Source organism: Myodes glareolus, chromosome 26, assembly GCF_982192425.1.
Source record: "Myodes glareolus chromosome 26, mMyoGla1.1, whole genome shotgun sequence".
In the NCBI taxonomy this organism is placed as follows: domain Eukaryota; kingdom Metazoa; phylum Chordata; class Mammalia; order Rodentia; family Cricetidae; genus Myodes; species Myodes glareolus.
The window spans coordinates 21,437,732-21,449,764 of NC_142051.1; the positions used below are offsets into that span (position 1 = coordinate 21,437,732).

General features: G+C 37.4%; 1 protein-coding gene across 1 annotated transcript in view; it reads left to right on the top strand.

The window, feature by feature from the left end:
- Nav3 (neuron navigator 3) overlaps positions 1-12,033 on the top strand; it is a 740,499-nt gene that overhangs the window by 217,112 nt on the left and 511,354 nt on the right. The window contains exon 2 of the mRNA XM_085683469.2: positions 8,281-8,688. Coding sequence (XP_085539595.2) covers positions 8,617-8,688 — 72 coding nt within the window. The 5' untranslated portion in view covers positions 8,281-8,616. The remainder of the gene's footprint in view (positions 1-8,280; positions 8,689-12,033) is intronic.

A 12,033-nucleotide genomic window follows, 5' to 3' on the forward strand; every position in this document is an offset into this window, starting at 1 on the left:
TGTACAACATGCAGACACATGCCACAATTTACTAATTTTAAATTTTTGATGATGCAAATTATGAATATTTCTAATATTTTGCTAGTGCCAAGGGAGGAACAATGCCTAGTCTTAGGCATCCCTCTAGTATGCATACTTCTTCACGGGAATTCATAGAACATGTTAGAACATCGGCAAATGTTCCTCTTTATTGAATTTTGTCAGTCTATCAATTTACTTCATTCAGTTCTATAGTAATTCATAGCTTAGAAGGATACTATTTCTTTATGTCTTTTCCAACATTTTCTGTTTGCAAAATTTCAACTTTTTGTAACTTTCTGCTAAGTAAAATATTAATGTTCCAGAAACACACTAAACACACCAGTTCTCTCATTACCACTTAACAGGTTTGTTTGTTTGTTTGTTTTTGAAACAGGGTTTCTCTATTTCTCTGTGTAGCTTTGGATCCTGTCCTGGAACTAGCTCTTGTAGACCAGGCTGGCCTTGAATTCACAGAGATCTGCCTGCCTCTGCCTGTTGAGTGCCAGGATAAAGGAGTGTGCTACCACCACCCAGTCGCTTTTTTTTTCCACTTAAGTTTTTTTAATGTGTATGTTTGTCGTCCATGTTTCTCCTTGAATAAATTAAATTTCATTATTATTCATTTTGTTTATGTTTTTCTGTGTCATCTTTGTTTTTGTAAGAATTCTGACTTTGACCTATAAACAATGAAAACACACACATAAACCTGCACATATTTATTTTGCATGTATATAGTTTCAATTTTTGACTTTTTTGTATTCTGATTTTTCTGCATGCAAGACTGCATGCAGCAGTCTTGATACATTTTATCAATCATTTAATTAGAGTTGAAATTTTAATGTCTTTTTTTCATGGGATCTTTTAACCTTAAGACTTATTTTTTTAAGAATTTTCACACACATATAATTAAATACAATAATAACTATGCTGGATTCCCTCCTCTAATTCTTGGGAGACCTCCCTAAATTTCCCATTCCCAAATTCATAACCTTCTATAATTAAAGATGTCTGTATTTACATGGGTGTGAGGCCATCCGTGGGAGCATGTGAAATGTATTAGTGGCCACACCTTCAAAAAAGAATAACTTTCCCTCCCTCAGCATTCACAAACATCAATTGCTCCTCATTTGGGAGCAGACCTTTCTGAGTTCATACCTTGTACATGTTGAAACTTTGGCTGGCTTGATTGAATAGGCCACATTTGCTCTGAGTTCATGAGTACAACAGTTACATCATATCCAAATGAAAGCATTCTACAGCACCCCTCCTTAACCTTCAGGTCCCACAATATTTTTATCTCCTCTTCCATAATGCTGTCAGAACCTTGAGAAGAAGGTGGTAAGGGTTTGAGTACTCAGTCTCTTATTCTCAGAAGTTTGAGCAGTTATGCACATCTTTATTTGAGTGGTATCCACTGCAAAGAGAAGTTTCATGGACCATGGTTGGGAGCATCCCTTGTAACATGAGGGGCCGGCTTGTTGGGGTTTTCTATCCTGCCCAGTACCCCACAGCCAGTAAGTCCCAAAGAAAATCACACAAAGTCTACATTAGGTTATAAATTGATTGGCCCATTAGCTCAGGCTTGTTGTTAACTCTTGTAGTTTATATTAACCCATTATTCTAATCTATGTTAGCCATATGGCTTGGTACCTTTTCCAGCTGTCAGCTCACATATTGCTTTTTCGGTGTTCTGGGCAGGAATGGTGGAGGGAGCTTCCTGCTTCCCAGAATTTTCCTGTTCTCATTGCATCACCTCTACTTCCTGTCTGGTTTTCCCACCTATACTTCCTGCCTGGCCAATCAGCATTTATTTAAAATATAATTGACAGATTACAGACAATTCTCCCACACCAATCCCTAGTCTATGGCAATAAACAGAAATACTTAGAAGATGATTTGGCAACATACCTGCTCATCTAAATAATAATGGTAGATTCAATCCCAGAGACAATGGGCTCTTGAGTAGGTTTATAATATCACATATGAATTCCCTTCTGTGGAGCAAGTTTCAAACCCAACCAGGAACAGTTTGTTTATGCTATAACCATCATGGCACCATTATACCAGTCAATGTCTCTTACCTGTACGTTCTATGATATAGCATGTAGTTTCCAGCACTGGGAATAGCATTGTTCACACATGTGAGTACTTCTGTTTGAACTCTGTCTTAGTTATGGTTTCTACTGCTGTGATAAACCACTATGACTATAAGAAACTTGTGGGGGGAAGGGTTTATTTCATCTAATACTTCTGTATCACAGTCTGTCATAGAAAGACAGGGACCCAAGACATGAATGTGGAGGCAGAAATTGAAGCAGAAGCCATGGAGGAGTGATGCTTACTGACTAGCTTATCATTTCTTGTTCAACATGCTTTCTTATTGCATTAAAAATTATTTTTTCTGGCTCTTCACAGGTAGCCACTATCCTGACTTCTTTCGCAAGCCTTTTAGCATTATAGAAATGAATCATTCAGTATGCATTTATTTGGTCTGGAAAATCAGTGCCTGTGAGAGTTATACATTATGAAATACATCTATAGTTTGTTTGTTTTCTTATTATTTTTACAGTTATCAGTTCTATATGTAGTCAATCTAACATTTATCTGTTCTTATTTTGATGGACTGTTTGGTTGTCTGCTTTTTAAAAATATTATTTAAAAGACAAAGCTTTTGTACGTGTCTTATACATGTACACCTATCTTAAGTGTTACTATTTAGGATTATTAATTGATGTGTCATGAACTATATGGATCCTTAACTTAGTAAGCATCTTAAATTTTTGTGACATTATTCTATCAATACATGGTTCTTTTTATCTCACATCTTTGTGAATGGTTTGTCATTCCTTTAATTTAATTTGGCTAGTGAGAAGTTCGACACTTCAAATGATTTTCCTTAGCATGTTTTTTGATATGTTCACTGTTTTAGTTTGTATTGATATATACTCATTTGCCTTCTTTTAATTTTTCCACTTTTATTAAACATAGATTCTTTTCTCATACAATATATCCTGATTGTAGTCTTCCCTCTGTCTACTCCTCGCAATTTCTCTCTACATCCTCTTCAATCCAGATCCACTCCCTTTCTGTCTCTCACTTGAAAATAATAGGCTTCTAAGAGATGACAACCAGGTATCACAAAGTAAAATATAAGATAAAGCAAAAACAATCTCTTCAAAGTTGTATAAGGCAAAGGCAAAGGGCCCAAGAAAAGGTACAATGATCAGAGACCCCCTCATTCTCACAGTCAGGATTTCCATAGAAATACTAAACTGAAAGCTATAATATATATCCAAGAGGACCTGGTGCAGACTCCTCTTGGTCCTGTTCTTGCTTTGTGAGTTCATATGAGTTTTGCTCAATTGATTTTGAGGGACTTGTTCTTCCGATGTCCTCCATCCTCTTTGACTCTTAAACTCTTTCTGTCTCCTTTTCTGTGGGGTTCACTGAGCTGTGAAGAGAGGGAGACATGAAGTTTAGAGCTAACTGTGTCAAGGTCTCACTCTCTGAGTAATGTCCAGTTATGAATCTCATTTGTTCTCATTTGCTTTTCTGATGATGGCTGAGTAATGTCAGAAGTCATTTTATTGTTACTTTTAATTTTTTTAAGATTAGCTATATTTGGCTTTTCCCTTGCTTTCTGGACTACCTAGTCTCTTGGTTCTTTACTGATACCAAGCAGTATCAGTTATGGCTTCTATCCTGTGGAGTGGGCCTTAAGTCAAAGCAGACATTGATTGGTTACTCCCACAAGCTTTGTGCTATCATTGCCCTAGCATATTTTGTAGGCAGGACAGATTGTAGTTGAAAGACTTTTGTTGTGGGTTGGTTGTCTTTTGTTAGCCTGAAGAGTACCTTACCACATTAAAGACACTAGAATGTAGGGGAATGTTCTATATAGGTACCGGTTAGACTTCTCCATATTCTGTAAGTTACTGGGTGTTGTTCTGGGCAATGGGGCCCTGCTGTCAGTTTGCAGAGTGCAGCCTGTGGTCTTGGTGACAGCCTGGGTTGTTTGGGGGTTTTCATGGGACCACTTTGGCCAACAACTCAATTGTATGTAACTCAATCCTGGTACCGGAAACTTTGTTTAGTGACAACTTTCCCACTATAAGGAGACTATATTAGGATTTCCTTCATGTATTTTCAGAAATCTCTACCTTTCTAGGTTCCCACATTATGACTGCAATGCCCATCAATTCCAGCTGTCTCTCCCTCCATTGCCTTCCTCGACTCTGTTGCCCCTTGCCACCTGATCGTTCTTAGCATTCCTTAGGTGCTTGTGGTTTTTTTCCTCTAGTGTTGAGGCCTTGTGGGTTTCCCCCATTTTCTTTAGCATGTCTACTGTGGTTGTCATTGTTCAATTGCTTTATCAAAGAGGTCTTACTATTTTGTGAGACGTTTTCCAGAGCATTTGGTATTTTTCATGTTACTGTAAATGTTGTCCTTTTAAAGTTTCATTTTCTTAATGTGCGCTGATATTGGAAGGAAACAGAAGGGATTTGTATAAGGTGGCTTTTTATCCAGGAAACATTCTGAGCACATTCATTAATCTTAGTAGTTATTCTTTGGGTTTGTTAACTTAACATATTTATATGTAGATATTAAAACATTTGCAAATAAAATTTATTTATTCCCTTCAGCTGTTTGCCTTCCTTCCTTCCTACATTGCTTACTCTTCTTTTTCTTACTCATATTTTCTTGTCTTGCTGCCTAACTAGGACTTTAAGTTTAATGTTGAAGAGAATATTTGTTAGGAGGTAGATGTGTATTATTCTTAATTAGATGAGCAGTTTTAAAAATACTTAACCAGTGTGTGTGATGTCTGCACTTGTGAAAATGCTATTCTAGATAAAGATTACAAAAAGACCTCCCTCTGTTCTATGTTTGCCCAGAAATCTTCTTTGCTCATGAGTCAGTGTTTAATTTATCAATTTATAATTCCACTCCATTAGAGATGAGCATATCATTTTTCTTTATTTCATTAATGTGGTAAATTACACTGATTCATTTAAAACCTTCAGCCAATTTTTCATTTCAGGGATAATACAAACTTAGACATCATATATTATTCATATTTTTACATTGATGGATTCCATTTGCTCATGTGTATTTTACGATTTTTTTAAAATCATAACATTTGTTTGAAATTTTCTGGCAATAGGTATAGTTTGTCGCTAGTTTTTTAAACTTGTTTCACCCAAGTGCTTCTTGAGTTTGTTCACTCAGGTAATTATGCTGTTTATATCTTCAGAAGCCATCAAACAATGAGCCCAAGATTAGTTAATGACCAATTCCATCCGCAGCAGCCTTCAAATTATACATCACTCACTTTTCACTCCCTCCAGGCAAATCTTAAGCCAGGCCAAGATATCCATTATCTATTCCTTAAATTGTTTTAATGATATTCATAATGGATCTTGGTGATAGGTTTGGATCTTGCTACCCTATTCTTCCATATTCCTGAGACACTCCCCCACTTTTTGAAGTTCAGTGACAGTTTTATTAAGGTTTAAAAGAAAAACCCCAAAGCAAGCAAACCAAATCTCAGCAGCTGCCCAGAGGAGCGAGATGGAGAAAATAAGAAAGTCATGCCCTATGAGTTAGGTGATCATGGAGGTCAGCCACATGACTGACAAGCGGCCACAGGGTAGAGAGAAGAATTTTAGAGAAAGAGTGAGGCTCAGAGTGTTAAAGGAAGCATGCCTAGAGAAAACACAGAAGACCAGAAGAGTGATTTTTCTGAGTAATTAAGAACAATGGGCAGGCTTGCAAAGCTCTGTTAGCTACTGCAGTAGGAAGTGGGAATTCTGGTAAGAAAGAGGACAGAATCTTTCTTAGGGAGGATGTCTCTGAGTCCTTATATCACGTGTGAAGGTGCTCACAGAGGGAGACATTAGATACCCAAGAGCTAGAGCTACAGGTGATTGTGAGCTACCCAACAAGGATGCTGGAAGAGCAACAAGTGCTCTTACCTGTTAACCCATCTTTCTAGTTTCTCTTCTTACTTATTTAGCATGACTAAAGGTGGATCTGCTTTCCTGAGTCTTGATTCTTAGTCAAGCAATTGAGCAGCCCAAATTATCAGTGGTTCCTCCTTAGATTTCTTTCAGATCTTCAAATTGGCAATTTTCTTTTTTTTGTTTTGCCTGTATTTTTTTTCTATACTAGAACCATATACTGTATAATGTAAAATACATCCATGGCAGAGTAGAAGAAATAAAGAATGGGCGAAGATCACTAGAAACATTTAGAGAGGGAAAAATACATGGGAAGTTGCGCAGAATAATTAGCTGATTTCAGAATCTTCCTACTGACTTTTCTGTCGTGCTTGCTAGTTCCCAAATCATGACACTGAGACTTGTTATGAAAACTTGACCAATGACATAAGCTTGTTTCTAGCTAGCTCTTATAATTTAAATTAACCATACTTTTATTAATCTACGCTCTACCATGTGGCTTTTACCTCTATCCCATTTTGTGTGCCTGACTCGTTCCATATCTGGCTGGCTTCTCCTTCTTCCCAGTATTCTCTCTGCCCTGAATATCCTGCCTATCTATTGGCCATTCAACTTTTTATTAAGCCAGTGTGAGTGACACATCTTTACGGTGTATAGAAAGATAATTCCATAGTATATTATTTCTTTGAGAAAGATTGCCAGCAATGGCAAATGAACAGAAGGATGAGAAGGTAGACTTAGTCTCAAAGTTTGGAACGTTGATCCAAAGACTGCTCTACCAAAGGACCTAGTTTTGATTCCCAGCACTCATATGACTGCACACTACCATCCAGTGCCCTCTTCTGCCCTCTGTGGCCCCAGGCACACAAGTGGTGCAGATACAAACCTGTAGACAAAATATCTATGCACATACAAATTAAAATTAGAGAAAGACTATTAACTGCCTACATTTATAAAGAACTGTCTTCTTAGACAGTAGGTTTCCTATTGTTTAATGTATTCAGACAGTAACTAGTCAGTTGTCTAAAGTGAGTTTAGGCTGCAGTAGTGATTCTAAAATTACTTGCTGTGGGTTGAAATGTAAGAACAAAGGTTGAGAGAGCTCATAAGTGAGATCACTATTTTACAAGTTTGGAAAACTCTAGGAAGGTAGCTTCCAAATTAGTAGGACTGTGGATATTTAAGATTATTATTCTCAATGGACCATGGTGCATTTTTACATCAAAATTGTTCTTAACAAAAGCAATGAAACTACTGATACATATAACAGCATGGGTTAATCTCCAAAGCATGATGTTCAAAGAAAGATGCCTACAGATAAGACTCAATGTTTAGCTATACCAAACAAGCAAGTGCCAGGGAATGTAAGCATAAAGTGACTAAAGTAGATCAACTGTGATCCAGGGTGGAGAAGGAACATGTAGTCTGAGTGAAAAACAACAGTTGGGGGTGGGGCAGACAATATTCTGTGTTTGTTTTGATTATGGTTAGGTTTCAAAGGACACATTTATCAAATTCATTAAAATGAATAATAATAATATGGATGTAAATATACTTCAATTAAGCTGAGTTACTTTTTAATACTGTTATTCAGTGATTTTATTATTTTGGCTGGGTTTGGGGACCATTGAATTGTATAAATACATTAAAAAGAGTATGGGTTCTCTGGATGTGGTGGAAAATATCAGCATACATGGCACGCATATAATGCACCAAAGAATCAACCATGTTTCTATGGTATCCTTGTGTACAAAGCATGAAATATGAATTGGCAAGGGTAAATCTATAACTGAATAAGTTTTAAAGTCAATGCAATCAGAATTCAAATTCTAGTTCTTTTAGTAATTATAAGACTTGTAGAAAATGTACATTCCTTTCTTCATTTTAAAGCAGAAGGATAATAAACATCTTACTCTTTCATTTTGAAGTTTAAATAAAATTGCTTTTGAAAAGTATATGGCACAGAGCTTGGTAGTTTTGCAATCTTTTTAAAAACTGCAATTTGGTAGATCACATTCATATCTCTTCTCAATTTCTATTTCAGTGTGATGTTGATCCCTGGTATTAATACTTTGTATAGGTTTAATCCATCAATTGATGTTATGGTTATCATACAACAAAGAATAAGGCTTTGAACTACAGTTATTCATGCTTTTTTTAGTCATTACACATTATTTAGTAATATATAATAGTACATGTTTTTCTCTATCTCTAACTAAAATAAATTCGGACAAGAATTTATCTCCTTAGCTGTATGATACAAGGCACAGGGAATTTACTTGTTTTTCTTTTCTTATAGGGATATAGGAGTACTGTACTTTTGTATTAAAATGGAGAAGATGGAAGAGAGGAAGAGGTAGCAGTTGGAGATGATGTTCCTGGATGAATAGCTCACCTAGGAGAAGTCAGCATTACAGAACGCTATGCTGGTTTGGACAGAACTGGAACTAAATTGCAAACTCTCCTTTTGTCATTCGATCCATGGATTTTTTAATTGGTTCTTTGAAGAGATGAAGTTCGAAGCCGGCGTGTGATGGGACATGTGGCATGCCAGTGTTTTCCTACTCACTGCTTCCTGGATTAGTTTGCTGCCATTTTGACGAGATTGAATTTTGTAGGGCGAGGACCTAATGTGATGGATTTATCTTCAGAAATGAATAGACATGGGAAGAATCCGGTGAGTCACAAGCTGGAAGACCAGAAGAAGGTAAGAGATGTGAAAATTCCTTTGTTTCATCTGCTTTTATGCATGAAGTAAATTTTTATCATTGTAAAATGACATAGAAATTAACCTGTTTTTAAAGTATATGGTTCTGTGAATCTGGACTTTGTTGCCAGCTGGAGATTTTATTTCTAGCATTGGTTCTCTAGAATATTATTCTACACACACATACACATACAAACACACACATTTCAGTAGCTTGTTAAGTATTGCTGTGTACTGTCCTCAATGCTAGTTACTAATGACATGTAATAATCACATCATGTGACCAGCTCTTATGTACAAAGAGTAAATCTACTTTAGTTCGCGTAGGGCGAACTAAAGTTCTGCTACGAGGAACACTTGCCTTCTTGCTGTGAAAAGACATAGGTGCATTTAAAATTCCATTTCCTATCCTTGGGGCATGTCAACCTAGACCTTCTCACTTTTACAGTGCTGGCAGTTGAGACAAATGTGAGTTTATATTTAATTGCTTATGTGTTATGTCAATACAACTAATGGAAATATATGCAAAAGAGGGTGTTCTTGACAGTTTTAGAAGAGTCAATTTGGGAACTGTGGAGTAAAAAGCTTAGAAACCTGAGGGATCACATTTAAATCCAAATTTCAACTTTTTAAGGAACTCTTTCTTGCTCAACTTGCACTGTGAGATCCACTTAACGGTCACTTATAAGAAGGGTCAATGATAATGCCTGGGCGAGGAGGCTCTGCTAATAATGAATACATTACCTTATGGGATGTTTCCATTGATCCTGTTAGCACAGGGCATATATGTGGGGATCCAGTGGCTAAGACACATGAACAAGAATGTGAGATAAATGGAGTTTTTAAGCATGTGCAGATCAAAGAGACATGATGAAGATTTGCTTTAACCAACTGATGGGAGTAGATGTGGGGACCCACAACAAAACATTTTATCTTGGGGAATCCTGAGGAAGAAAAGAGGATAAGGATTGTACAAGTCTGAGGGCAGGGCTCATAGGGTCTTACAGACTGAATTGACAATCACAGAGCTTGCATGAGTCTAAACTTGGCCCTCGGTATATGTGTTATGGTTGTGTAGCTTGGTCTTCTTGTGGGATTTCTGACATGGGAGTATGGGTGTCTTTGACTCTTTCAGCTGCTCTTGGGACACCTTTCTTCCTATTGGGTTACTCATTTAGCCTTGATATGAGGGTTTGTGCCTTGTCTTATTGTAACTGTTATGCCATGTTTGATTGATATCCCTGCTAGGCCTGCTCTTTTCTAAAGGGAAACAGAGGAGGAGTGGATTTGGGGGAGAGGGTAAGGGACAGGACTGGGAAGAGTGGGGGGAGGAACTGCAGTAGGGATGTCATGTATGTCATGTACGAGAGAACTAATAAAAATGAATTGATTTTACATGCATCTTAGAAATCTTGTTTGTTTACCAGTCACTTTGCATTTTCCTAAAAACTCCAGTCCTTTGTGTTACAAAGTTTGGAAGAGGCTATGTTCAGTCAAGTACTGGTTAATTTCTTTTGCTCTTTTGTTTACTGTGCCTAGGATAGTCACAGCCATCCCCTAGCGAAGAAAAGAAACAGCAGTGGGTAACTCTTTTCTTGGGAGTGATGGCTATTATGAGTCATTCATTGGGTGTACTTTTAGGAAAGTAAATTTCAGAAAACACTAAGAATAGTAAAGTCCAGGGTACCTAGAACCTCTTTTCCCTTCCTTGTGCATGTAAACTTTACATTTCTACACCTGTGTAGGCATGGGCTGCTTGTTCATTTCTCAGCCACCCAGACCCAAATTAATCACACAGAAACTATGTTAATTACAATAATTCTTGGTCTATTAGCTTGGGCTCCTTATTAGCTAACTCTTACATCTTAAATTAAACCATTATTATTATTTTATATTTTACCACGAGACTCGTGGTTTACCTGTAAGGTTCTAGGCATCAATCTCCTTTGGCAGCTACATGGCATCTCTCTGACTCTGCCTTCTTTTTTCCTCAATCTCTGCTTGAAATTGCTGCCTGTCTATTCTGAACTGTAATAGCTCAAGCAGCTTCTTTTTTAACCAATGGTAATAAAACATATTCACAGCATACAGAAAGGAATCTGAGTGTATTTCTAAGAATATTGTTAATTGTAATCAGTTTATATTAAAGCATAGAATTTTTTTCCATTGTCCGTAAGCGGCTAATTCAAAGGAGATGGGTAGTTGTAGGCAGAGACAGCTTGTGCATCCCCCACCTCCCAGACCTGAAATAATCACACAGAAACTGTGCTAATTAAAACACTGCTTGTCCCAACGGCTTACACTTCTTATGAACTAGCTCTTACATCTTAAATTAACCCATTCCTATTATTGGGTATTTTACCACAAGACTCATGGTTTACTGGTAAGGTTCTGGGGGTACCTATCTCCTTCAGCAGTTACAGGGAGCCTCCCTGACTCTGCCTTCTTTCTCCCAGCACTCAGCTTCATTTTCCTGCATAGCTCTATTCTGCCCTGCCACAGGCCAAAGCAACTTCTTTATTAATCAATGATAATAAAATATATTCATGGCATGCAGAATGGAATCCTACACTAAGTGGTTTAAGCCTAAAGGCATGCACTATAGTTTTTTTTTCTTTTTGTTTACCTGCCTTCATTTTTTCATTTGGTAGTACCCAGAAGGATTGAACCCAGGACTGTTGAAGGGAGCAAGGGCCTGAGTGTGGGGCCCCTTTGTTCCATCCCACCCAGCTAGCTTATATCCGAAAAAATCACACAGAAACTGTATTCATTCAAATACTGCCTGACCCATTATCTCCAGCCCATTATTGGCTAACTCTCACATCTTGATTAATCCGTTTCTGTTAAATCTGTGTATCACCATGTGACCGTGGCTTACGGACAAGATTCTAATCTACATCTGTCTCAGGCCAGAGATTCATGGCATCAGTCACATTGCCCTTCTTCCCAGAATTCTGTCCTGTCTTCCCCACCTACCTGAGTTTTGCCCTATCAACTAGGCCACAGCAGTTTCTTTAATAACCAATGAAAGCGACACAAATACAGAAGCACCTCCTACACCACAGGGCCGCTTGTAAGTTAGTCAAGTGTTTTATTCCTGAGCTACAAGTATCTTCAACTCCCTGCAGGAAGGGAGTCAATTAATCATTTTTCTTGTTTATGCTTTTTAAAATGTTTTTAATGCTGATGACAATTTACCTACTGTTGTTAGACAAAGATCAGTGTGGGAGGGGGAATAAACCCTTAATACTAGAAAGGCCTAACATTGTTTAGATACCCTGATTCATTGACAGGAAAGAAAAGTACCTATGAGAAAGTCATTTATTCATTTTCTGTATAAAGCAT